This window comes from Penicillium antarcticum, assembly GCF_028974205.1.
Source record: "Penicillium antarcticum strain IBT 31339 chromosome Unknown utg000005l_segment0_segment0, whole genome shotgun sequence".
NCBI classification, from domain to species: domain Eukaryota; kingdom Fungi; phylum Ascomycota; class Eurotiomycetes; order Eurotiales; family Aspergillaceae; genus Penicillium; species Penicillium antarcticum.
Genome location: NW_026695303.1, coordinates 2,713,547 through 2,740,187, shown reverse-complemented (window position 1 = coordinate 2,740,187; position 26,641 = coordinate 2,713,547). Strand labels below are relative to the sequence as shown.

Here is a 26,641-nt window from a genome sequence, read left to right as displayed (position 1 = left end):
AGAGAGTTGCAGGCCATGATCGATGCCCACCGCTGAACGCCACGCCCCACGGCTTTACTGGTTTCAAACATGATTATCGTCAGCTGCCGGGGTCAGTGGGCTGCTAAGGGACCCGCGATCTTGCCACTGTTAGGCAGCTTCGTTTCTACAGAGCATTTGCGTGTCTTCAAGTAGGTGCCAGCTGTTCATAGATGTTGCCGGATGGTGGGTGAGACTGGGATACTGAGCCGCTCGCGCTAAATAACGTATTTCACATGCGAGCCGCCACCCCAAGCGAGCCGCCATCTCCAAAACATATAGTAAATGCGATAGATTACAGCTTAATATTTCTGCCACCACAACTTAGTTTGATTTATTTGAAATTGAGACATATTACTAGAAATGCTTATCAATACTTATCAATTGATAGTAGAAATCAAACTAAGTTGTGGTGGTATTGAAAATTACATCGCCACACTCTAGAAATATATACCTGTCAGTCACTAAGCTATTACATTCCTCTAAACTCCCTAAAGTGGCTAGTTATTACCTAGAAAGCATTGGACCGTAAGAAGAAGTATATATAAGCCATCGTTCTTGAGATATTAAGCCGTAATCTATCGCATTTACTATGTGTTTTGGAGATGGCGGCTCGCTTGGGGTGGCGGCTCGCATGTGAAATACGTTACCGTAGCTCTTATGTAATTAGGTTTGTCTCATAACGTTAGTCAGCGAGAATTGGTTTAGGTGGGATTCTTTGCATATCTAGGTAGTATGCAGCTTTGAATTACAAGTATAACTTATATGTAATAGATGTAGACATCAGACCCTTTTTTTGACTGCTGTTCAAAGATTGCTGAAGAATTGATCTAAAGTCCCATCACGATCCAATGTTTGGAAAGGGTAATTCTCCCAAGAATCTAAACATGAGACTACTGGCAAAGGGCTATCAAGGACATTGGAAAGAATGGCCATGGTCGAACACGGCAACCATCCCATACTTAAATTCCGTCTTAGAACAAAAAATTCATTCATGTAAGACGGTACGCCATGCCAACATCAAGAATTGAGAGAAGAGAAAGATCCTTCGCCTAACCACTAAGCAAGACAGAAACCAATCCGAAGATACAGCCCATGCCAGACAAACAAGGAAAAGATAGTCATCAGACGGGAATTTTCATGCAAAGCTCATTAAACCCTGATATAATTACGATTAGGAGCGCGCAGCCGATGTGCTAAGCGGATATAGACAGTGAAAGGCGCGGGAGGTGCCATTTATCGATCAATGCCAAGAGATGCCACTTTCCCTGCGAAGCGGGCTCCGGCGCTGCCTCGTTTGGACAGCTTCTCTCGGTCTTTTTCCTTGCTTTCTGCGAGAGTGGGGGTATGGGAGGTAGAGGAGACACTGTCCTTGCCGCGGATTGTGGGGAGAGAGCCCAAGGTGTCGGCGGCTGTGGCCCGGCCGGGTGGCGGGATAGGGGCACTGAACGCGGATGATCGTGCGGTCCGTTGGCTGAGGTACAGCTGGGCAGCGGGGGAGAGCGGGATGGATGGGGGTTGGGGCGGGATTTCTGCGCCGTTTTGGACTAGAAGCTCGGCGATCGGGAACGGGATGGCCTTTGCGCTAGACCTAGCGGAGAGAGTTACAGGTGTGGAGCCCGGGGATGCAGGGTCGGCTGCTGCAAGAGCGAGGAAGGTTGCATGGGTATTGCGGGAGCGATCGGTGATATTGACATTGGCGTGAAGAGCAAGGCCGTAGAGCACGCCTTGGATGTCGTTCTTCTTGATTGAAGCAAGAAGGTGCTCGTCGGGTATGGCAAAGCGAGAGCGTGGCGAAGGAAGGCCCTCAACATAGGATCGGTCAACATATTTAGCGGTTATGAACTTGAGACGTTGCTCGCGCGTAGACGTTGCATTTGGCTTAAGTGAGTGGTCCAATGTCGCCTCCCAGATCATGTTGCTAACGCGGTTGCCAATCTGCAAGAGGATCTCAACGATATCGTTCGAGAAAGAATGCACATCCAATGTGAGCGAGCGAATCTTGGATATATGCGTCCCTAAAGACCGATGAATTCCACTGCATTCAATGCAGAGCACAATACCAAGATTTATTGACACCCACTCCACCTTAGCAGATGATCCACAGTCAGCGCACCAGTTGTTGCCTTGGTCCGCATCTCGTACAACCTGCAGGAGTTTCGCGGGGTTCTCTTCGAAGCTGTTACTGTCGTGACGGACGTAGCTCGGCCGCGCCCCGACTGTGGTGCGCCGGTTGACGCCGGCGTTGCTTGAACTGGACGAATAGGAATGATGACCGGACACAGACGAACTCTTTCCAGTGAGAGCAGATCCAATATCCCGACTGGCGGTGGATTCTTTAGAGGGTGGAGGTGGGGGAGGAGTTCCTTGGCCTTCGACGGCGCTCTGGAGCGCGTTGTTGATAGACCTGATCCAATTTGACATATCGTCTTCGGATGTAGCTTGGTAGATACGCTTAAATTGAGGTGTGATCACTTCAAAGCAGAATCGTCGTTCTGCATTGCGAGCTTCACGAACAGAAGCCATGCGCAGATCAATCGGCTCCATGTGAAGATCCAGCTTCTGCTTCCAGTTGCTGTATTCAGATAATCTCCCTTGATCTAAAACGATCCAAAACCTATTGGACATTAGAAAAAGAAAGGGACCATTCTGAGTGAATACTTACTTATGCCATGCCTGTTTATTGATCCCTTTCGGATCAATGTGCGACCCTGGACGAGACAATGCCCACAGGAGGCCTTCTTTTCGCTGCTGACCGCCGCTTCGATCGGACGAGAAACTATTCTGTTCTTCAAGGTCACGAATACCCTTGAAGCGGTTCTGGCCCGTATTACCCGCTGACGCTGGGTTTGACGCTGGGGCACATACTCCAGATGACGACACGACAGATCCTGCATTTGCCTGTGAAGAGACTGATGAAGTATTGCTAATGACCCCTCGAAGCTGCGAGCCTGTACTATCCGCCCGGCCTAGCTCGGCCTCAGTAGAGGCACCACCGTTTGCCATTCCTGCTGAAACAGAAGGCAAATTTGCAGCCCCGGTCACTGTGGCATCGGGTTCGAGGTATGGATTACTGTTCTTTTCCAGGTACCGGCGCTTTTCTTCACGCTCTGTCCGTTGGAACTGGAACTCTTTGTCTGCCTGATTCACCTCGTGGATAAGAGCGTCCAGTTGAGGAGTCATGCCTTCGACCTTTTGCGCAGCTGCCAAGAAGTTCTTGGCTTGGAAATCGGCGTACTTGGTGAGATGCGAGAGAACTTCTTGCTCTTTGCGACCCCCGTGGAGGTCTTGCATAAACGATGAGTAGTCGAAACGCCTCAGTTCGAAATTGCGCCGTTTGGCTTGATACTTCGAGTCACTTTCGGCCCGTTTCTTTTCTTTCAGTGAATCCTGCCGCTGGCCCAGATACCGACTGACATAAGCATAATAGTCACGGCTCTCTTCATCCCATTCTTTCTTTTTGGCCTCTGCTTGCTTGATGTCATTATGATAAAGCTTAATCAGGGGCTCAATGACAAGCTTTTGAAGTTGGATCGTGTTGAGCTGCTCGTAATTCAAAATCTGCCGTGCGATCTTTTCGAAATAGTGATCTAGAGCGGGCTGGATGGCATTCGCATTTGAAGTGGATGCATCGTTCAACGAGCCCAGGAATGCTTCCATGGCTTCATTGCAGCTAGCTTGCGCTTGTTGGGCGGCCTCGGCTTTTTTCAGCACCTTCTTAATTTTGGTGCGCATGTTTCCTGTCTTCAATTCCAGTGCCTTCATGGTCGCCCGGAATAGCGGGCCATCCTCAACTCCACTCATATCATCTCCAGCCCGAGAATGCGGGAGGTCCACCTTGGCTGGGGGTGGGGGTGGGGGTGCGGTTGGTGGAGGGGGCGGGAGAGCATTCTCTGTTTCAGGTGGAGTGGTCGAGGGAAGATATGGGTTGGAGGATTCAGTGTCGCTATTCTGAGATAGGACGGACTGAGTAGACGGGATACGGGAACGTGGAGGCACGGGTAGCTCTAGATTTGGCGAAGATATCTGTGGACTCGGCAGGAGGCGAACGGAGTTGTGCACCCAGAAGGAAAAGTGCGCCAGGGTATTCAAGCGGTTTGTTCTTTGATCGTAGTCCAAGAAGCTGCAGCTATTGCGCCAACCGCCGCCTTTATCCTCCGTCACCTTCGGGGGTTTCCATCTCCAGCACCAGTCGAACGACACGGACGGAGTGCCTCCGGTACTATAATCCCCAATCAACTGAACATTCGAGTTATTCTGAAGATTAGGGTTTGCGTGGAACTCTCTTGTGATGAGGTTGTCGAGTTCCTTCGAGTTGGATGCGTGGGCAAATGTGAGCCCAGTGAGACTTGTGTCCGCCACCTCTGGTAGAGTAGTTGAAACGCCATTGACGGAGTTAGGAGCATTGCCGGTCGGGGTCTGGCGGATGATAAAGGTGAAGTTGAAGATTAATTCTTCGTCATTTGACAGGCGTAGCATGAACGTTGGTACTGAGAGGGAGGAGGGAGTGTCGGGATCCTAGAGTGTTTCGAGGGGCTTTGGTCAGCTCTATGCAACGGAGGTTCAGGCTGCTACGGTACAATCATACCTGGATATATTCAATCGGGGTATCATCCCCAGCATCGCGCTTAGCTGCGAACCTCGCCGCAGGAAACGCGTTGGGAGACAGAGTCAAAAGACGTCGTCGGGAGTTACTTATCGTGACCGATGCGATCGAAACTAAGAGGTTTTATCAGTATATTGAACCAAGACAAAGACTTGGGCGACTTACAGCGATTCTGGTCCTTGAAGAACAGATTCCCCACATCGTCGAGACGGCTGGCGACATTCCCCATGATGGCGCAGGCAAAGGGATCAAGTCACGGCGCGAGAAAGGGACCGAAGCAGCGGACCAATCGATGGCCATCGACGGTCTGCGAACCTGCAGTCGGATGGCCTTTGAAATGAAGCAGCGTGCGAAAGAGCCGAATAATCCGTCATTCGTGAAGGAAAGGTTGTCTAAGGGGGGGAGAGAGGAGAGCTCGAAGATCTGGAGGAGGCGGGGCGATCGAGATCGGAGAAATGCGCAAATCGCAAGCAACCGCCCCCAACGAGTTGTTTTCGAAGGCTTCTTATTCTATGTAGAGTTCTTCGTTTAGGTTATTAGGTTAAGTTATTTCTACGAGGTTTCGTTGTGACTCTATTGACTGTAGGGGAGTGAAGCAAGAAGGAAATGAGAACTCCGCAACGCGGCCTAGAAACAAGTATATGATATTAATGCAAGTAGAAAGAATTCCGTCTCATCGTTGGTATCAACTGTCGTGAATGTCATGAGACTCGGTGCCAGACCGAGAGAGCAAAGAAAAGCAAAGTATCGAGTCCCGAGTCCTCAGCTTACGAGCTGACTGGGGGCCTCGTGATTGGGGTCGGTGGTGATGGCTCGAGGGGCTTCGGGTCGCTGACTCAATCGAATCTCAGTAGTCGACGCCGCGCGCTCTCGACCAGAAAAATACCGGTGTTTGGGGCGATCTGCGTGTCCATCCGCTTCTACCCATTTCATCACCTGTCCTCGCAGGTCGCGCATCTCGTGAACTCGTCGAGATAGGTCCCCACGTTGTTTGCCTTGTCCACTGCGTGCATTGAGCTCGTCTTCATCTGAGCTGGAGATCGATAGCGACGATGCACTGCTTTGCTGCAGGAAAGTAATAACATTGCCCTCGTGCTGTTTGAATTCGCGCTGCTCTTCCTTCATCTCGCTCATACGCTCCGCGTCCGCTTGGCAATCCAGGATCGAAACGTGGAGACCAGGGAAATTGGACGACATGAACTCCTGCAAAAGGGGCAGCTTCTCTGGGTTGGGACGGTAGGTACCACTGTCGTTGTCAATAAAGAGTTCATAGTCGGCTGGGTCAGTCGAAATTTCCAGAGTCTCCCCGTTCTGTTCAGACTCGTGGTCCTCCATGGGAATCTCGTTTTCAACCTCGGTAATGGTTTCAGCACGTTCAATGCGCGATCCAGCAGAACGATGGCGACGACGATGCTTGCGTCGGCGAACGAAGAATTCACCCGAGTAGGCAATATAGATCGACACATCACTATGCATAGTGTGCTTGCTCAGCATGTCAATACCAAACTCTTTGCCAGTCTCTGTGAATCGGAATTGCCCGTCCAAGGTCAAAACGTAGGTAAAGATACGTCCACCTTGCCCGTAGTGCACAAACTCCAAGAACTTTTGCGCGAATTCGCGACATGGCCGCATAAATGAGCCATGCAGGGTAGTACGATCAAAGTTGTAGATGCGCTGGTGCTGGTGATGGAGGGCCTTATGTAAAATGCGTCCTCGCAGACTTTGCGCCTGGAACATACCCGCTACAAACGGCTTGAATTCCACATAGCGGTGGTAGAGTTCTGATGGCACAGGACCCGTAAGCTGCATTTGAATGGCTTGGAAACTGTTATTTCATTAGCGCGTGGAAGAGGGTAAGAGAATGGAATGACTAACTTGTAGCGACTGACTGACCTCCCACTGCCATCTTTGCATTGGACTTGGTCTTTGATGCCAGCCAGCCGTCCGATCAATGGAGAAAAGTGCTTGAACCAGTGGTTAGGGCCAATCGTGTACAGTTGGCCCCCCTCAGTGCCGGGAGTTCTGCCCAGGCATTCAAGGCTGACCACCAAGAATGACTCCTTGTGATGGCCTGTAGCGAAAGCAGTGACATTAGTGAAAACGTAAACGCGCTTACTCCCAAAGCGCTTCTTGACCTTGAATGATTTCTCTTTGAAGCCTGGCCAATCCTCCGAGAGCGCAGGAACTTCGATGAATGTGAGTCCTAGCTTATCGTCATGGTCCGCGGCGTCCTCGTCCATGACATAGGACTTCAGAAGGCAACCTGAAGCTGGCACGTTTGCAACAATCCACTCGCATTCCCACACGGGATTCATGTCCTTGCGAATGGTCGGGGTGCGAAATCTGACCGGAGGATCCTGTTTATGGCGGCGCGGTAGGCTGACGACCATTTGTGCAGAGACGTACGGGTCAGAAGAGAAACTGCCGAAATCCGCGACAGGCAGATCGTTTGCGCGATGAAACGTGATCTTAAGGGTATAGCCTGGCGGCGCATGCGGGAACGGAGTGGCATCGAAGCCTCCAGCGGGCTTGCTGTTCTCTTTCATAGTGATCCGGCGTTGTATCTTGTCAGCCTTCTCGACAAACTTGGGGCCATATTTGTCGATGGGATGGACATGCAACGACTGCGGTTGAGTGTCTTCAGTGTCCATGGTGGGACAGTGAGGTTCATATACATGTAAGACCCTGTGATGTAATAAGATAAATATAAAGACGTTTCCAAAAAAAAAACTAGGGATCAGGGGAAAAGGAAAGTTCAAGTGGGTAGAGCCAAGCTTTCAGCCTTACAAATGAAGAACCCGCGTCGGGTCCAGGCAGCAGAGATATAGATTGCCAAGCATGACCTCATGGGGTCAAGTCCATGGTTCATTGGTGCGTTGTGCCTGGTTTTCCTTGCTTTTCAGCCTTATAGATCTACATTTAATTTCATTTGATACATGAAGTACGTTGTTGTGGAGGATCAAAAAAGAGCAGTGAGCCACATAAATCTAAATATACATAATCGTGAAGGTCGGATAGGTAATATCACCCTTGCACGTCGCTGAGACTGACGAAGGTGGCGCATGGGAACTTAGCTTCCACGGAAGAGGAACTGCATGTCTTCCGGGGTGAGTTTCTCCAGTGCTTGGGCTTGATCCCTGTTCAAGGTACCCCGGATGAGGTTGGCTTTTTTCTCTTGGAGTTGAATGATTCGAGACTCAACCGAGTCTTCGATGCAGAGCCGGGTCACAACGCAGGGCCGTTGCTGGCCGATTCGATGACTGCGATCGGCGCTTTGCCATTCCGCGGCGGGGTTCCACCACGGGTCGATGATGAAAACTCGCGAGGCCTCTGTCAGGTTGAGAGCTACGCCGCCAGCCTTGAGAGAAACCAAGAAAACTTCAACCTCAGGTTTAGTCATAAAGTGTTCAATGGATTTCTGCCGTTGCGCCGGGGTCATGGATCCATCCAGCATAACAGTATTAAACCCTGCATGTCGCAGACGCCACTCGACGAGCTGCAGCATGGAAGTGAATTGAGAAAAGATGATCGACTTGGGAGTATGGCTCTTGCTTCTCTCTTGGTAGAGTTCATACAGAAGCGTCTCAATTTTGGTCGACGAGGTCCAATTCTCCATGGAGATGCGGTTGATGATTGAATTCTTCTTGGCAGACTCCTCCGAGTGCGCAAGCGTTGGTTGTTCTAAATCAATGGAAAGGGTAATGTGGCAACGCGGACAGTCAACGTATTTTTGTTCGTCCTGGAAAGACTCGATGTAGTCTTTGGCACACTGGCGGCAGAATTCATGGCGGCATTGGGACCGGATTGCATCTTCGGCGGGTTCGTCACAAACACAACACACAGCAACGTTGAACCCTGGCTGCGTGTTCTTCTTTAGGATGAGATCCGGATGATTGGCGACTTGGCGCATCTGCATAATCAAACCGAAGATATTGGCATAATTGTTCAGCATGACACCACGGCTGACATATGTGTCAAATTCCCGGGTGGTATTGGTCATGATGCTGCGTGAAAAATCGTGTTCAATCTCGCCAAAGAATTCATTATGCAATGTAATTCTGAGAAACAGGATGTGTCAGCGAAGAAACTCCTATGTGACGCTGAAGTGTGACTGACCGTTTAGGTGGAAGTTCCATAGAAGAAGTATGGTCTTGCTTCATCCGTCGAAGCATGATGTGATCTGTGATCAGGCGAAGTTTCTCTAGTCCGGCTTTTCGTTCTACCTGTGTTCTTCCCTCGGTGACTGGAATAATCAGATATGTAAGACTATGATTAGTGAGGGGTGTCTTACTTGGACCAAGGATTTCCTTGTTGAAGATTGAGATATGGTTGAAGCCCCTGTAAAAGTCAAAATAAGAAATCAAGAACAAATTCTTAGGGTCCTTACGTGTGAGAGCATTCAGTGCAGCGGCCCGATTTATCAGCAGTCCACTGTAGCTGCTCGCAATCGCATTGCTTGCAAAAGTAACAGGCGAATGGCCGGACTTTCAGGAAGCGTAAGAGAGAAAAGAACTCTCCTATTCGATTTTGCACAGGTGTGCCAGAAAGACACCATTTGTAATTAGCTTGCAAGGCAAAGCATGCCTTGGCAACACCTGTAGTGCGTTGCTGTCATAGGTTAGCGAGATATGAGAATGACAACCCGGGAACTACATACTTTGATGCTGTGTGCCTCATCAAGGATGAGGCGGTGGTAGTTGATTGAATGAATAACGCCTGATTAATCAAGTCAGAAATGACTCCGATATAACATGTTGCGATACCTACTGTCTGCTTTAACGATTGTCTGGCCGCGAGTGAAGCCCTTCTCCTGCTTTCGATGGATAGATTCCAAGCTTGAGTCTGGTTAAAATAGTTAGCCCAACTTCCATAGTGATCCAAACGCGCGAGAAAGAATGAAAACGAACAGGATATCATGATAACGTTATATTTTCGGAGGTCCTTTGGCGTCATGGTCTTGACCTTTGAATCCGAGTTATGATAAACAAGAACTTTCAATTTGCCATCTGTGTATTCCTATAGGATTTGTCAGTCCAAACACGGAGAGGCTTGCACCAAGACATACCTGGATCTCAGATACCCATTGCATCAAAGCAACTGGTGGTACAAGGACTAATGTAGGGTCAGGCTGAGGGAAGTCAGACATGATCAGCGATACGGCTTGAATGGTCTTTCCCATCCCCATCTCATCACCGAGCAAGCCACCACGATACTCGGTCTGCTCCTGTTGCATCATCCAGTTCAAGCCCTGAAGTTGGAATGGTTTCAACTTTCGAGTGATGGAGGCTGGCTGCTTAGCTGGCTCTGGCGCAATGATAGGCCGGGATTTTAGATCATCCCACATGGTAATAATTGCAGGGTGTTTCTTCTCGAGCTTCTTTCGGTCGGCTGCCATGCGGCGGGCCTTTCGTTGTTCTTCCCAAGTTGGTGGCAGGTCTTCTTCGGAATCAACTAATTGATCGCTGTAGCCGTCGGAGTCAACTTCTTCGAAAGGGTCCTCGGGGGCAAAAAAAGGATCGGTGGTATCATATCTCGATGGACCTGCATGGTTCCCTTCGAGTAAACCCGGTGGCTCGGGGCTTAATGGGGAGGACACAGCCTTATCACCCATTGCCGACTCATCGTCCTCCGCTGCCCATCCTTCAACAGAGGAAAGTTCATCTTGATCGGTAGGAGCCCTGGAGGTTTTTTGTCTCTTTTGGGGCTGGTTGTATTCCTCCATCTGGAGTTTATGCGCCAGAGCAGCATCAGAGGCCTCGCGGACATCATCTTCATCCCGGGTAGCCGTGGATCGCTTGGTCCCTCTTGAAGAGAGCCCCATGGACAATGTGCTTGACCGGAGTTGACTTGCACGATCAGATGCATTGATACGTGCTGGAAATTTGGTGCCGGTGGCTTCGACACTAGTAGCTGGTGTATTGTAGCCCGTAGAAAGTTTCTCAGATGAGCTCCGAGAATTCGAAACACTGAGTGAACCATTTTTTGAGGCCGACACTACCACTGCGATATTGCGTGATGCTGGTGTTTCTGGCGCCATCGAATCTGAACGATCGATGTAATCTGCCTCGTCCGCTTCGGAATCCTGGATGACGCGCTGAGATCGAGATCGGGATCGAGGAAGGGATGATCCACCCACTCTCAGGGGCTGTGATCGACGGAGGGGCGATGAATTCCTCAATGACGTTTCGCTGAAATGTGAATCATCCTCGGAATCAGGGATGGTAGTTCTGGGCCGAAGGCTGCGCCTCATGATCGTGAGACAGAATGAAAGCGTGGAAAATCGACGGAAAGCAAGGAACAATGCTGGCACTGAGCAAGATACTGGACAAAAAGAATTTATTAGCCTGTATTTACATACACGTGAAGTGATGATGTACTTAGCAAAGTCAGCCCCAAATTTTCGGAGTCGTGGAACCGGCAGTCCAGGAGTCTAGGAGCCTGGGAGTTTGAAGTTGATGGGAAGAGTAATTGTAGTTTGAAGGAATAGGAGAGGAGCAGGACTGAAAGAGCGTGAAAAGAAATAGTGAAAGGGAGAAAGAATGAATGTGAAGGGAGAAGTGATCGATCGATCCAGCGGTGCCTGAACCAGAATTTTCTTCGCGGGCGAATCCGATTCCAACTTCGCAAGGTTTCCAAGGTTTTGAGACCTCAGAGATTTCGAGATTCACAGATTCACATAAAGACTTCCTCTACCTCTTCATTTCCAACCTTCGATCTTCGACCTTCACTCTCTCGACTCCGCACCCTTATCTGATAAGAGCGCGTTAAGTGAAACGCGAAATCGCCACGAGTCCAGTGACTTGCAAGTCAACATGTATGTCCCCCTTCTACCACTTCATGATATTATTTGACATCTGACATGATTTAGGGCCCAAAGACGACAGGCACGGAATATCCGGGGCCCGTATGCTTTTCTCTCCCACTTGTATTCCCAGATACTGACAACAACAGGCGCTCCGCTTTGACAGACTTCCTTGCTGTATGTTGGATTCCGGGTATTATCGAGCACTACTGACAAGTTCCAGTCAAATAATATTTCGGCTGCACAAATTCGAGATGATTATGACCGTCGAGCCACAGGGGCAGCACAGCAGTCTCCTGAAGCTGAAGCCGAAGCCGAAGCCGCTCATTCGCCCAATACCGCTGAAAGCAATGGCTCCCCAGAAACAAACTCCCCAGAGGATGTGACCAAAAAGCGCAAACGGCAACAGGCTATTGCCAAAATCAAAAATTCCAAGGCTTTTGCACGCCGTAAGGCACGACGCACTGGGGACGATGACGATGATGATAATGCCCTTGCCGGGCAGATGGTTGATGAGAAGCAACGTCCAAATCCAGGCCAGCTAGAAAACTGTGAAATTTGCGAGAAGCGTTTCACAGTCACTGCATATAGCAAGACCGGTCCCAATGGAGGTCTGCTATGTGCCGATTGCTCTAAGAAGCAAAAGGGGGACGAGAAAAAGGCCCCTGCTAAGAAGCGTGGCCCTGGCATCGGTCGCCGTCAAAACCAAGCCAACTTGCTCGACGGTTTGACTCTGCATGGGACTCAGAGCTTGTTGGAAACTTGCATCAAGGCATGTGCCAAGACATGAAGAGCCATTCAAATACTAACTTTGTTCCAGAAAGTTGCTGATAATATACACGATGTTGATGAATTCGGTGACCTGCCTCCATCATTGCTGCTCCGTCTTGGTCAGATCTTGTCTAGAAGACGGGCTGTGACTTCTCGGACTTTGGAATTGTTCTTGCGCCCTCGTTACAAGTCCATTGACCTGTTTGACTGTGCTAGTAGGTGCAAACTCTCACCAAACAGCCAGAACCAATGCTAATTTGTGTGTAGAACTTGGTACGGATGATTACCACAAAATTCTTGCCTCTATGCCTCACCTCACTAGAGTCAATCTGCGTTTCACCACTCCAATGAAGGACTCTATTTTCGATTACATGATCGAAAGTGATATGGAAATCAAAGACCTTCATCTGGATGGGCCAAATCTGGTGACTGATGACTGCTGGCGTCGGGTTTTTAAGAAGCTCGGTCACAGACTGCAGGGTCTGAAACTCTGGAATTTGGATTCTGCTTTCGATGATGAGACTGCTCTGGTAATGTGCAACAATTGCCCTAACCTTCAGCGACTGAAATTGAAATTTCTCGCCAAAATCGGAGACAAAACGCTCGAGGCAATCTCTACTCTCAGGCATCTTCAGCATTTGTCATTGCATCCAATGCCAGAGACCAAGGCGAAAACCGAGTCTCTTGTTCAAATCATTGCCGCTGTTGGGCCTAAGCTCAATACTCTGTCTCTTGAGGAGTTTGAGTTTGTCGATGATCGTCTCCTCCAGCACATCCATGAGCATTGCCATGCTTTATCCAAGCTTCGGCTTACCCTGAATGCGACCTTCACCGATCAAGGATTAGCCGATCTTTTCCAAGGGTGGTCCAACCAGGCTCTTACCTATGCGGACTTTCATTCTCTCCGAGATGTGGACATGTCAAATCCCACCGGTCCCCCGGAGCCTGTCGGGCTTGCATCCAATGGTTTTATTGCCTTGATGAAGCACTCGGGCTCAAAACTCCAACACTTGAACATTGCCTCTTGTCGCCACGTTTCCTACAAGGCATTCGAGGAAGTGTTTGCAGAGGACAAAAAATACCCTGATCTCAAGTACCTCGACATCTCCTTCAGCACTGCGGTGGACGACTATATTGCTCAGTGCATCTTCAGATGTTGTCCATCACTGCAGAGGTTGGTTGTTTTTGCTTGCTTCAAAATCCGTGATATCCACATCCCTAGAGGACTTGCCGTCATTGGCACTGTGGGTGCAAACCTCAAAGTCGATGGAATTACTCAATCTGAAACCATCTAATTGGTATCAAGGTCTGATAAAAAAGGAGAATTATCATCGATGGTTCATTTTAGCCATAATTATGGGCAGTGACAAAGCATACATCGTTCAAGCTGAGAAGGTTACCGAAATTTATATGTGTAAAAACACCCCGTGCCATTTTCCAGCCAAACCCTGGCCTCCTATTGGCTGATGGTGTAGTCAATTCTAGGAACTATAAACCGACGCACTTGAATGTGAACAAAATAGAAGAGAGAGACGTGAAAAAAGGGTTAAAAAAGCGATGAGAAAGAAAGCCTAAATAAAGGAAGACTACCAGACCATAAAGCGGTACATTTGTTATAATAGTTCGTAAGAGAATAAAATCTTCTATCGATGACACTGTTCACAAAGCCATTACCCAGGTTATGTTGGAAGCTATATAAACCTAAGTGTATAGTGTAAGAGTGCTGAAGCGACCGATCCTTGGAAGACCCGCCTGCAACACCCTTGCCTTACAGGGTGCCCAAAAGGGCGCTCCAAACATCTTGTGAATATATATATATATAACACATCCCCTTGTTCCATAGTAAAGCAGATGAACAAACGGATATGATCGTATACCCCTCAAACTAACAGATACCAAATACAATTTACTTGTTGGTTGTGGTAGAACATCATTCATTTAAGCAAACATATCTTGAGTCCAAACGCCGCGACCTGCTGTAATACAATACATACACAAAGATGAACAAGAAGTGATTCGTCGAAACATTTCATCAGACCTCTTAAAAAGCCATTCTCTTTCCAATTTCACTTTGCCAGCCCCGCGTCCTTTCGAAACCGTTGGACGCGGTCTGGTAGTCAAGCATGGCCTGGTAGACTTCCTCCTGGGTATTGAGCACGAACGGGCCATACTGAACGACCTTCTGGTCCAGTGGCTGACCAGCCACAAGGAAGATGCGAGACTCCGCTTCCGCATTGTCTGGGACGGAAAGCTCGACAAAGTCACCAGCCTGGTCAAACTGGACATTGTGGAACTCCTTCACAACGCGGGTTGAATCGCTTGAGCCAAAGACAGTTTCTCCGGCCAAGGTGTAGGCAAATGCATTCCAGCCCTGTGGTAGAGGCTGCGAAATCTTGCCACCAGGCTTGATAGAGATATCTAGGATCCAGACAGGGGTGTATGCCAAATCGCGCACAGAGTCAACGCCGTGCGACTGGCCAGAGATGACCTTGACAATGACCCGGTCGTCGTCAGGCTTAGCGATAGGGATCTCACTAGCTCGTAGGTCACGGTAGCGGGGCTCGCACATTTTCAGCTTCTGGGGCAAGTCAACCCACAACTGCATACCGACGTTGGGACTGCCGTCCTCATTCTCGTGAGGCATCTCGGCATGCATGATACCGCGGCCAGCGGTCATAAATTGCAGGTCACCGGGTCCAATAGTACCCTTGTTGCCAGCAAAGTCTTCATGGTCCACGCCACCGGACAACAGATAAGTGATGGTTTCTTGACCACGGTGGGGGTGGTCTGGGAAACCAGCCCCCTTGCCGATGGTGAAATGGTCAAGCATGAGGAACGGACTGAAGTTGCGCAGCTTGGCAGTGCCAATGGACCGGCGCACACGAGCACCTGCGCCCTCTGCTTGCTCAATGGCGAGGAAAACTTGGCGAATTGAGCGAGGAACAGCCATTTCTGTGACGGGAAGAACTACAGGGATCGGTTGTTCCTGGTCGAGAGTAGTTATCTGAGGGATAATAGCTTCTTTCTTTGTAAAAAGCTGTAAGAATGGAAGTTTTTTGCCGATAAATATGACGAGAGAGTCTTTGATAGATGGGTTATAAGCAAAGAAGATTGCGGTGATGCAAATTAGAAGAGGTAGAAGGAGTTTCATGGATGGGAGGCTACTACTTATACCAGAGATGTGAAGTAGGTAGAATGTTAGGGAAAGGATGTCAGCGTTAGTCAATTTCTCATGAATACTTCAAGACCCAGAGGCATGTACAATTGCTAAGACATCAGTCAGCCATCTCGGGCCAATCGCGAAGCCAATTGACTGGCGGACTTATGACAAAATGCCCCGTCAGCAACCTCTAAGCAGAGACTAACCGTATGCGGTTAGAGAAATTAGGTCAGCATTCACTGGGGCCAGGCGTGAGATGAAGCATGTAAGAGATATCCATGGATGTATGTTTATATGAAAATCACTGGCAGTGTTGAATATATGTATGTATATCTCAGTATCACAGAGGGCATACTAATCAAACTCACAGTGGCGTGTAGCCCGAATAGAAGCGATAGTGCACGTGGGCAAATATTAGCATGTTTATTACTATATAAGACCAATCATGATCACATATATCTAGTTACTCTGTACAGTACATTATCTGGGCACTTATCATCCGAATACTGAGTAGAAGCAGTGTGGTCACTAAGTATATCTTTTTTGCGGCATGGCCACTGGAACCTGGTTACCTTATCAGATAAGGCCACGCAGCTCCTCTCACTTCTCAACTCGCTATTGCGTACCCTTTTCTACTCTTTGGACCTGCGAAACTCATATCCGAATGAACGATACCGTATGAAGCGCGTGTCATTCCAATCTGCAGATTGAAGCGTCTTGCGACTGCAACCTGCGCGGGGAAGCTTCAGGTCCCAACATTCAGATCCCCCGGACTCCACCAGAGCCTTCGATTATTCTGTGATCGGATCTGATCGGATCGGATCGGAAAGATGGATCAGATTACTAGACTCTCGCCATGGCTGGTGCTAGCATGTGCTGTATCCAGTGCGTGGGCGAGTAAAAAGCCGTTCAACATTAACGAGGACATCCTGGCTTATCCCCAAGTATGTCAAATTTATGCCCTTGATACCGCGTTAACTTGTATTCTGACACTCTACTATCGCTAGTATCAAGTGACTTTCCCCGAGGAATATGTCCTTGAAGTCCAGGCCGACGCATTGCTCCAATCGCAAGCCAACCCCGACGCAAGACAACCCAACAATGATCAGAACAAGCCTCAGCTCTACATGGGCAAGGAGCGAAGCGATCCCTCTGACCTTCCTCAAGGGGAGTTCGAACGTCCTTTATTCACGTATGAAGAAATGATTATTGAAGACCGACGACTTCTCTGCCAGATCCCGCTTGTTACGAACGACGACCACAATACGACAAGAGACAAAAGTGACAGCAAAGCTGAAGAGCAAAAGGAGCTAGCTCGTGCAACGGATCGTGGCCTGGAGCTTCTACGCGAGATGGAAGGGAAATGCATGTACTATTTTTCCGGCTGGTGGTCCTATTCCTTCTGTTACCAAAAGCAGATCAAGCAGTTCCATGCACTTCCTGTTGGTCGTGGTATTCCCCACTACCCACCAATTGAAGATACAACAACACATTCTTTCATATTGGGAAGATTCATTGGGGACAAGGACGAGGAAGATCCCAAACCGGCCAAAACAGATGTGGCAGAGCTTCATGCCAAGGGTGGCTCACGTTACTTGGTCCAGCATCTCCGGGGCGGGACTAAATGCGATCTTACCGGACGTGAACGTAAGGTAGAGGTGCAGTTTCATTGCCATCCGCAGTCGACAGATCACATCGGGTGGATCAAGGAGCTTGCAACGTGCTCTTATCTGATGGTTATCTACACCCCTCGCCTGTGTGACGATGTTGCCTTTTTGCCACCGCAGCAGGATGAGGTGCATAATATCGAATGCCGCGAGATTCTGATGCCGGACGAAGTCACTGAATGGGAAGCTATCAAGGAGTGGTACAAAGTTAACAAACTGGCCGACGCAGCCGCCGATGCTGATACCACCCAGCCTGAACTTCAAATTGTCGGAGGGATCGAAGTTGGAGGTCGAAAGCTTGTCGGCATGGAGGGCAAGCAAATTGAAAAGGGTCGAGTAGCTTCTGCGGGTGAGGAACGTGTGGAGGTCGTTGCGAAACGCGAGAATGGTGAAATCCGCAAAATCTCCAAGCAAGTTCTGAAGAAGTATGATCTCGACCCGGAGAAGGTGGAGGACATGAAGAAGTTACTGGATGAGCAAGCAGATGGTAAAGATTGGACGCTTGAGATCGTGGAAACCAACGGGGTGATCATGTTCCAAGGCAAACTCGCCGAGGATGAGGATTGGGATGATGATGATTTAAAGCCGGAGAAATCGCCTAAGGATGCGACATCTCGAGACGAACCTCCCACAGGCCATAAACCGAAGCAAGAATCCGAGCCAGTTGAGGAGCGCAACCCGGCACGACAGTCTGAGAAGCTCGAAGGTGAAGGCAGTGAAGAGACATTCAAAGATGAGCTATGACATTGTATAGTAAACCATGTACGTTTAAGAATTTCCCATATTTCCAACCTATCCTCAAGTCATATGCCCGCGTGTTGTAGATATGCCCGTTAGTTTCATGCCCAAAGACGTCAGATGCCCCAATTGCCCGAGAACCGAGTGGTGGGAGCACATGGAATGATAAAGGGGCATATCAATCCAGAATAAGTATCAAGAATGAAATACAGTAAGATAGAAAAGCAATTCATGCATCAATTGATGTTCAAGCGAAGCGGGAAAAAATAGCATAGCATACGTAGGCAACGTGACTCCGTGAACCTACCGATCGCCCCGGCCCACCTTCCCACCCTCCCTGATCCAACCTTGGCCTCCCTCTCCCTCTCTCTTCTCCCTCAATCCCCTTGGACTTGTCTTTTCCCTCGCAGAACTCTACCTTATCTCCCCCTGCCTGCTCCGCGCACTAAAGGCCAAGGCTGACCGAGCAGCCGTCACTTCCCCGTTCCCTCGACTACACTCCGATCCCCGACAACACTCCGATCCCCGACAATTAGCGCTGGCACGTGTAGCAGACGCTGCCACTTGCAGCTGCAGGATATTCTGACATAACACTCGCTGGTGCCGTGAGATTACTCTTCATATCTACTATGGGGTTCCTCGGTGTCTATTCGGCTGTGTACGATTACCAGCCACAAGGAGAGGGTGAACTCCAGATCCACGAAGGAGACCTGCTGTATATCTTGGAAAAGAACTCGGACGATGATTGGTGGAGGGCTAAGAAAAAGGCCGATCGGGATGATGAGGATGAACCCGAGGGTCTAGTCCCCAGCAACTATGTCGAAGAGGTGAGTTTCGGAATGCTCATGGGCTGCGAGAGCACTATGCGAGTACTCCACGCATGCTCTCGTGCTTCGTGATTAAGCGCACCATGCTTGTACGAACAAGATCTGATTACTTGACTTGCATAGGCGCAACCAGTACACAGAGCCACGGCCCTTTTTGATTACACGCGACAGACCGATGAGGAAGTGTCTTTCTCTGAAGATGCCGAATTGCTGGTGTACGATATCTCGGACCCGGATTGGACATTGGTAGGGATCAACTCAGATTATGGATTTGCGCCGTCAAATTACATAGAAATCATTGAGGATACTGCCTCTGCTGCAGCGCATGTCCCTACTCCACCTTCTGTTTCAGCCGAGCCTGCGGCACCGTCTCTTCCACAGCGACCAACGCAAGGCTTAGAAGAAGAAGTTGAGGCACCTCCGGCTAGTTCCCCGATTGATTTGTCTCAAAACCCCGCTGCTGCTGCGATTGCCGATATCATCCACAAACAGCATGCTCCCACGGGTCTTCCTACCGAGTCATCTAGAGACGAGCCTCCGCCACCCAGTCTTCCAGTCCGACCATCGTACGACGAAGCAGAGGATCGCAATGGGGAGTCTCCGCCCCCTGCTCTACCGCGCCGACCACCTTCGGAGCATGCAACCCCACCGATGCCTCAGTATTCCCCAGAGCCCTCTCCAGCGCCACCTCGCCCCCAGCAGGCAGCGCCTTCTTCACTTAATCGCGATGGAACTCGCGTCAAGGCTTCCCCACCTTACAATAGGGCCGGTGAGATGACACCGCGATCTCCTTCCGGATACCATATCTATAACATCAATGAAATGGTTGAGGTAATGGGCAAAAGAAAGAAGATGCCAACAACACTGGGTATTAACATGGTTACTGGTATCATTTTCATTTCTCCTGAGGGAGATGACCGACAACAAGAATGGAGTGCGGAAAAGCTCACTCATTACTCGATTGAAGGCAAGCATGTCTTCATTGATCTTGTGAGGCCAAGCAAGAGCATTGACTTCCATGCAGGAGCGAAGGACACTGCCCAAGAGGTTGTTGCAGCGCTCGGCGAGATTGCCGGAGCCTACAGGGCTGAGGGATTGCGTGAGGTCCTAGAAGCCGGAGAAGGCGGCGGCCAGAAGAAGGGCCAGATTCTTTACGACTTTATGGCACAGGGCGACGATGAAGTGACTGTGGCTGTGGGTGATGAGGTTGTCATCATAGATGACAGCAAGTCTGAAGAGTGGTGGATGGTGCGGCGATTGAAGAACAATAAGGAAGGCGTTGTCCCTAGCAGTTATGTTGAAATCACAGGAATGATGACCAAGCCACTTCTTCCAGAGGACCCAGGTCTGACGAGTGTGGAAAAGAATCGAAGAGAAGAAGCCCGACTGACCAAACTTGCAATGGGCAAGTCACGCACGGACTCGATGGATTCTTCGGACCGCCAGAAGCGCGACAGCAAATCGAAATCCAAACCAGACCCGAAAAAGGTTCGCAAATGGACAGATCGTTCCAAGAGTTTCACCGTGGACGCGCAGTTCGTAGGTCTTCATGATGGAAAGATTCATTTGCACAAAGTGAATGGTATCAAGATCGCCGTCCCTGTCTCGAAGATGTCTGTTGAAGATTTGGAATTTGTGGAGAAAGCCGCCAACGTTTCACTGGAGGAGGATAAACCCCTCTCAAGCCTTAAGTCTCGAGTCACTCCCGAGGCCAGCAAGTCTGGAGCTTCCGTGCAACACCCCGAGTACGATTGGTTCGACTTCTTCTTGAAGGCTGGCGTTGGGCCACATCGGTGCGAACGTTATGCGCAAAGCTTTATCAAGGATTCAATGGATGAATCTGTGCTTCCCGACATTAAGATGGAAACGCTTATTACTTTGGGATTGAACCAGGGTGATGCTTTGCGTGTTATGAAGGTCTTGGATAACAAATACAACCGTGTCGACAAATCTAAGCCTCGAAATGTGAGCTTTGGGGGTGAAGAATTCATTGGCAATGGGGATGATGGAGGGCAGGGTGGTCTATTTTCTGGGCCCGGTGGTACACTGCGCAACAACACTCGCAAGGGCAGGCCCACCCCAAGCGTCCAAGCTGGGGATGTTGTTGATCCGAAGGTGTTTGGACAGACAGACGACTCCAAGTCCCAGGACAAACCGGCAAGTCCACCTCCTGCCGAGCCAGAGAAGCCCGTTGCACGCGGATTTGACGACGATGCTTGGGAGGTAAAGCAGCCAAAGCAGCCATCCACGGCATCTGTGTCTGCTACCTCGACACCGCCGGCGGCAGCTCAGGCTCCAATCCAAAAGCAAATCACTGGAGCAATGGCGGATCTGACTCTGCTTCAAGCTCCTTTGCAGCCCACCCCTGCACAGCCCACAGGCACCGCACAGCCAGTTCCGCCCATGCCGGCTCTTCAGCCGCAACAAACTGCAGTGCAGTCACCGGTAGTACAGCCTCAGCAAACAGGTGCCACGCCTAGCTTCTTTAACCAAGTGGCACAGGCAGGGCAACAGGACTTTAGCCCCCAGCAGACCGGATTCCAGCCAACACAAGCCCGGCAGCGCCCCCAGCCCCCTCAGGCCTTGGGACAAAACTCGCTGTTGCCTCCTCCCCCTCCACGTCCACTGTCTGCGCCACAGAACTTCTCGCAGCAACAGAGCTCCTTTGGGCTTCCTCCATTGCAGGCTCAACTGACTGGACTTCCCCAAGCCGGCCCTCCGGTTGCACCTCCCGGACAGAGCCTGAGTGAACTGAACCAGCAGCGTTTCCAGCCAGCAATGCAGCCACAAGCAACGGGATTCATGGGGCAGAACCAATACGGGAATGGCTTGATGCCTCAGTCGACAGGATTTGTTCCACAATCCCAATTCGGTGTCCAGCAACAGCAACAGCCATTTCTCCAACAGCCTGGCTTCCAGGGACTTGCATCGCAGCCTACAGGCTTTGGGGGATTTGCGCAACCTCAGCAACCAATGCCAACCGGTATCAACTCCGTTCTCCCTCCAGCATTGCGACCACAGCCCACTGGTGCGAATGGCTTTGGTAACCAGTACTCTGCAACCTCCCCACCCCCTGTGCCGCCGATTCCTCAGCAGCCCACAGCCACTCCTCTATCACCGCAAAAGACAGGGCCGCCTCCGTCCGTCAGATTCGGTGTCAAGCCTGACGGTCCCAAGAAGCTTGAGCCACAGCCAACAGGACTCAGGGCTAATCTCTCACAAGCTAGTATGTATTCTCTGTCTTAATCACAGTACAAAGGATGGACGACTAACCAAACTCTTCAGCACCCCATAATCCGTTTGGCTTCTGATCTGCGGTCCTCTTCGCTTGGTACTAGACTGGCGTATATAAACCCTGGTTATCCGACATTTGGACTCCTTTTTCCCTGCTACACCTTTATCTGATTTTTTGCTTGTTTCGGGGCTGGGATGATCTCTTCCATTGCAGCTTTTTTTTTTCTCTCTCTCTCTCTGGTGCTGGTGCTTTGGGACCGACACGCGTACATATCATGGCTTCTCTACCTCGTTTTGACACAGCGCGTATCGAATCTTACTACACAAATTATTCTACTCCCTTCCAGAAGTCCCACACTGAACAAAGCATCATATGCCTGCCCCCTTTGTGCTCCTTTGCAGATATGGTTGTCTCTCCCGTCCCGCATTTCTCGTTGTCTCTAGCCTCCTGCCATATAATTCCCATCGATGATGATGCTCATTGTGTGGATGTCTCTCTCTTTCCTATTTTCTCTTTCCTTTCGTACTACCTGGATGGTTCATTCTGATCTTGTTCTCCATTACTAGTTCATACATAACTCATCAATATGTTGGCAGCATTTCTGTTAGCAAAGTTTCTTTTCCTGGACAGCTTCCAGTCTTTGATAATGTATGTATGGTGCAGACGTAGCGAATTCAACATTTGTCAAACCCAGTTTTGATTTCGTTCTGCATCTTCGGCTTCGCTTGTCTGTGTCGTGAAGAGGGGGTAAAATCGCACGCCACCCAGGCAGAGACGTTGCTGTTGCTCCAACGCCTTCTTAAATAACTACTGGTGTTTGGTGTGCGAAATTAGCTCGAGGGATGATCTGAATGGCCACAATCGAAGGGTAGAGAATCTACTAAACTAGTAAACTTGGAGTAAACTCATCAGCCCCGGGGTATATAACGCCCGTCCCATTTGTCCGACAATAACAAAAAAGCAAATCGAAAGGAACCATCGCATCATTAATATCGTCCACCTCCCAAAACAGTGAAACACCGACCCATGTTAGCACACCTGCTTCCAACAAAGCAGCCTTCAGATGACAAAGTATCTTTGCCCGGTGCTTCTTTAATTACGGGTCTTCCGGCCAGATACCAAAATTTGGAAGATCCTCGGCCATATACAGTAAACCATTGTCTGGGAAAATTACATCAGAGAGAGGGGACGGGCCACCAGACACAGCAGGTTGTCCTGATGGAATGGTCCCCCCCAGGGGAGCAACCCACGGGGATCCCAGAAGTAGTCAGAGCGGATATTGCTGCATCATATGACAAAGCAGCAGCTTCATTCGTACCGTTGCAGAGGGCGTCCCATACATCGTCGCCGGCAGAGAATTGTGGTGGCTGTGGAGTGAGGAAAGAGGGTGGCGTGCCGCCAGTCAATTTGCCAGGGGAGGTAGGAGTTGGCACCGCTGCTGAGGGTGGATTACTCGGTCGGCCAAGAGGTGGAACATCACGACCGGTCCCCGAGGCCAGAGAGTTGGGATCTTCGCCGCCGCCAACTTGGCCAAAAAGTTGGTCAACCTGCTTACTGCGATGGTCCATCCATTGTCTATTTCGTCGTGAGACATACTCGGCCACGGCCCCACGGAGGTACTTGATGATTTGAAAAAAGCGACAGGCATGAGGATCATGCGGGACAAATAAGCCTAGAAATCGTTCGGCTTTGTTTATCCCCTCTTCTAATGGGAGAAGATTGTCGTAATCAGCGAAAAAGGCTGCGCCGAGCACAATGACGGAATTGAAGACGGAGTTGATTAGAAATGGTAGCCGTCGTGGGAGGGCGGCATAGTGACTGAGATCATCGACGACATCCAAGCCTCGCAATGCTGAATAGACACACGCATCGGCGAATAGTGCAATGCGAGAGCTCCCGTTTCGAGTCTCCTGAGTAGAAGATGGATCGGCTTTGCCCTTAACATATTGAGCAACGCGGTAGACAAGAAATGGCCGGGTCAGCAGGATGATTGACCAGTAATATGACCCAAACACATGGGCTGCAGCTAAACTGCTCTCCATGGTTTTGTTTTCGAGGCTTTCGGTCTGCATCTTGAGGATTGTTGGCAGGGTTCGAACCCAGGCCCGATGCTGATTCGAAATGTTCTCTGCGACATTGATTGATATCACTTGTTTCATATAGACATCTGTCAGAATCCGTTCAAAAATTCGACACAGTGAGATGACCGCAATGGAGAGCTGCTGTTCGGGTGTTCGAAGTGCCTGTGATTCTCCCGATACAAGGGCATCATCGCGTATGTCATAGTCATAGTCAGAGGTCGCTGGAGGTCGCCCTAAGGACGCGCTGAGGAAAAGATCCATCATGCGGAGACTCTTCCAAACTCGCTCTCTCGCCCGTTGTTCGCGTCCACAAAACAGTGCGTTTGCGTCTTTCCGGTGAATTCCCACCGCGTAAGCAGCACGCAAAGCAATTCCAAGGTTCATGAATGCGCCGTTACGTCTGCAGGCACCGAGCATGTACATGGAAACCAAAATGTATGATTGTATAGTATAGATGCTGGGGGTCTCCTGGAATGCCGAAAACGCTAATTGGCGACCACTGCCGAAGTATTGCTCGGCCAAGCTCTGGTCAATCTCGGAAACTTGGGCTCCGATGGCGAGTACCAGATAGAAAATGGAACTGACAGTGTCTTCATCGCCTGAGGGGTTGGCAACCCAGCTGGCAAGTCGCGGGTGGAACTCTTTCAGGTCAAACAAATCTAATAGAGGGCTTGTGGCAAGCACAAATTGGTGGGCTAGCTTGTGAGCCTCGTCGTCACTCGGAGGCGTCACCAGAGGCCCAGGTGGCTGGGAGCTGGGGTTGCTCTGGAAGGCCTCAAGCATGGAATGCCGCGAGTTGTCCTCAGTGAAATCGCATCGGCCAATTGAAGAGGTAACGACACGGCGCACACTCTGTAAGAAAGAAAGGCTTGCTGAATCGCCAATATACATGAACTTTCCTTGGCCATCGCGAAGAAGTCGCGCCACTTTGGGAACTGGAGCCGTCCCCTCCTTCTCATCCTTAGCCTGGTGCTCTAAATTCATTCCACGGTCTTCCAAAGAGTTCAAGAGTCGATCCATAGCCGTTTCCCTTTGCGGTGATGGTATCATGCGCTCACTAAGCAACATTGTCGAGTCTTTAACGTCGGGCTTGAGTGTACGTGCAGGCCGATCCGAAAAGTGGCATTCGGATTCCTTATGCCTTTGTACACAGATTGTACATGGTTGCTCGCCGTTGCATTTCTGTTTCCGCCGCTTACAACTATCGCAGGCTCGTCGACACCGGAGCCGAGCTCCCGGAGTGGTGCTTGCTCGAGGCATCCCGATAGCGCATGTAAAAAGGCTCAGGCGTTTGGAGTAGTGGTAGTCATCGAGACGCGTTATATAGGGCCTAGACCGAGATGTGAAAACTGGAGTCAAGTCATTACCTTGAAGATGCAAGTTTTAATAATTAAGTGCGGGCGTCTGCTTTCCCCGGACTCTGCGGGATGACTCAGCATCACCAGTGGGCCAACACTTCAAGGCTCTACTCCATAGACTTCTACGGTGTTTGATTCAATGGAAATTCCAGGCTTTCAGTTCATTGAATGGGATATATCTGGTATTGGTTGGGGGGTGGGGGGGGAAGATTACAGAAACGCCTCAAACTCCAAGGTCTATAAACAATGCGCTTCAGATGCAGATAGACATTATTCTATGCTTTGATCATGAAGATCTAAGTGATTTCGTTAGCAAACATCATAGAATTCTGAGCAAAGGAAGTCTTACCTCGTTGAGGGACTTGTCGTCCATCAAAGCCTTCTTCTTCTGGGCAATATAGCGTGACCGGAAGACATTCCGCCCAATAGGCCGCCTCTCCCCTGATACTGTTGGTGTCGCTTTGACTTCTGGTGCCAAAGCCTGATCAGAAGATTCAGTCGGCTCACCGTCCGCCTTTCTTTTCTTGGACTTCTTCTTTTCTTTCTTCTCTTTCTTTTCCTTCTTTTCCTTCTTCTCCCTCTTTTCCTTCTTTTCCTTCAATTCCGAGCTCGATTCTGTGCAATCCGTTTCCTCGGCCCCCGAGCGGTCTTTCTTTGATTTCGACTTGGTTTTCAACTTTTTGGACTTGCGCGTTGCATCATCTAACTCGCTTGAGCTAGAATATGAACTCTCGCTAGACTCTTTGTCTATGTTCGATTTTGTGGGGACATCCTCCTTCGGGGTCGGTGAAGCGATCTCAGGCTTCTGCTCCTGCGCCAATAGTCCTCCACTGACGAACCTGACCTCTGGGAACTTGAGGGCGGCATATCGAGCCAGTCTGACGTCGTCCCGCTTTCGTTCCTCTTTCTTGAGTTCCACGTCGCTCTTGCCGTTTAGTCGACCGAGTAGGCCCTTGAAAGCATCAAGGCCAGTGGGTTCCATAGGGTCGCGGCCGATGCGGGCGCCCAGTCCAAGGGTGTCGTCCTTGAGAGTGACTTTGATATGGGAAGCGCTGGCGGCGGTCAGCATATCGGCATGGGCAGCATCTCGGGCTCCCAGAAGACTGCCAGGTTTCCATCCCTGAGAACTCATGATCCGATGGCCGAACCCTGATGTGGAGCGGGTCCAATTGGTGTTGTTTGGATCATTGGAGATCTTGGTCTTCCTGTTCGCGGGTTAGATAAAGAAGCATGGGGTTATTTAAAGTGATTCCATACTTTCGCGGCCCTGCTAAACCCATGGTGGATTCAAGAAAGATGTAGTATGGGGGTTGAGGCTAGCAAGAAGATTTGCAAATTCAAAAAAAATCGAGACCGGGGAGCGGGATGAGTAAGCAGG

At 50.0% G+C, this 26,641-nt stretch overlaps 9 protein-coding genes across 9 annotated transcripts; 3 read left to right on the top strand and 6 right to left on the bottom strand.

Moving 5' to 3' along the window:
* Window positions 1-1,254: 1,254 nt before the first annotated feature.
* Window positions 1,255-4,853, bottom strand: N7508_005685 (putative ARF GTPase activator (Csx2); the record flags this gene model as incomplete). Its single annotated transcript, XM_058463751.1, has 4 exons — window positions 1,255-2,635; window positions 2,684-4,536; window positions 4,607-4,737; window positions 4,790-4,853. The coding sequence occupies 4 exons, from the start codon at window positions 4,851-4,853 to the stop codon at window positions 1,255-1,257; spliced, it is 3,429 nt and encodes a 1,142-aa protein (XP_058320229.1).
* A 533-nt stretch (window positions 4,854-5,386) lies between these two features.
* On the bottom strand, window positions 5,387-7,275 carry N7508_005684 (C2 domain protein; the record flags this gene model as incomplete). The annotated part of the gene is made up of 2 exons (XM_058463750.1): window positions 5,387-6,449; window positions 6,500-7,275. The coding sequence occupies 2 exons, from the start codon at window positions 7,273-7,275 to the stop codon at window positions 5,387-5,389; spliced, it is 1,839 nt and encodes a 612-aa protein (XP_058320228.1).
* A 419-nt stretch (window positions 7,276-7,694) lies between these two features.
* On the bottom strand, window positions 7,695-10,874 carry N7508_005683 (DNA repair protein RAD16; the record flags this gene model as incomplete). Its single annotated transcript, XM_058463749.1, has 8 exons — window positions 7,695-8,682; window positions 8,741-8,867; window positions 8,916-8,962; window positions 9,012-9,232; window positions 9,282-9,340; window positions 9,392-9,466; window positions 9,532-9,640; window positions 9,690-10,874. The coding sequence occupies 8 exons, from the start codon at window positions 10,872-10,874 to the stop codon at window positions 7,695-7,697; spliced, it is 2,811 nt and encodes a 936-aa protein (XP_058320227.1).
* A 433-nt stretch (window positions 10,875-11,307) lies between these two features.
* rad7 (uncharacterized protein) lies at window positions 11,308-13,492 on the top strand (the record flags this gene model as incomplete). Its single annotated transcript, XM_058463748.1, has 6 exons — window positions 11,308-11,438; window positions 11,493-11,528; window positions 11,576-11,603; window positions 11,650-12,202; window positions 12,251-12,412; window positions 12,465-13,492. Coding segments are annotated over 6 exons (1,938 nt in total), but the record flags the coding sequence as incomplete, so codon positions are not given.
* A 746-nt stretch (window positions 13,493-14,238) lies between these two features.
* Window positions 14,239-15,348, bottom strand: N7508_005681 (pirin family protein; the record flags this gene model as incomplete). Its single annotated transcript, XM_058463747.1, has 1 exon — window positions 14,239-15,348. The coding sequence occupies one exon, from the start codon at window positions 15,346-15,348 to the stop codon at window positions 14,239-14,241; it is 1,110 nt and encodes a 369-aa protein (XP_058320225.1).
* An 839-nt stretch (window positions 15,349-16,187) lies between these two features.
* On the top strand, window positions 16,188-17,768 carry N7508_005680 (PRKCSH domain-containing protein; the record flags this gene model as incomplete). Its single annotated transcript, XM_058463746.1, has 2 exons — window positions 16,188-16,301; window positions 16,365-17,768. The coding sequence occupies 2 exons, from the start codon at window positions 16,188-16,190 to the stop codon at window positions 17,766-17,768; spliced, it is 1,518 nt and encodes a 505-aa protein (XP_058320224.1).
* A 623-nt stretch (window positions 17,769-18,391) lies between these two features.
* Window positions 18,392-21,900, top strand: N7508_005679 (cytoskeletal protein-binding protein SLA1; the record flags this gene model as incomplete). Its single annotated transcript, XM_058463745.1, has 3 exons — window positions 18,392-18,589; window positions 18,713-21,815; window positions 21,875-21,900. 3 exons carry the CDS (start codon window positions 18,392-18,394, stop codon window positions 21,898-21,900), a joined length of 3,327 nt encoding a protein of 1,108 aa, XP_058320223.1.
* Window positions 21,901-22,999: 1,099 nt separating this feature from the next.
* On the bottom strand, window positions 23,000-24,973 carry N7508_005678 (putative C6 transcription factor; the record flags this gene model as incomplete). Its single annotated transcript, XM_058463744.1, has 1 exon — window positions 23,000-24,973. The coding sequence occupies one exon, from the start codon at window positions 24,971-24,973 to the stop codon at window positions 23,000-23,002; it is 1,974 nt and encodes a 657-aa protein (XP_058320222.1).
* Window positions 24,974-25,538: 565 nt separating this feature from the next.
* On the bottom strand, window positions 25,539-26,543 carry pxr1 (telomerase inhibitor/ribosome biogenesis protein PXR1; the record flags this gene model as incomplete). Its single annotated transcript, XM_058463743.1, has 3 exons — window positions 25,539-25,559; window positions 25,613-26,468; window positions 26,521-26,543. The coding sequence occupies 3 exons, from the start codon at window positions 26,541-26,543 to the stop codon at window positions 25,539-25,541; spliced, it is 900 nt and encodes a 299-aa protein (XP_058320221.1).
* Window positions 26,544-26,641: the final 98 nt, after the last annotated feature.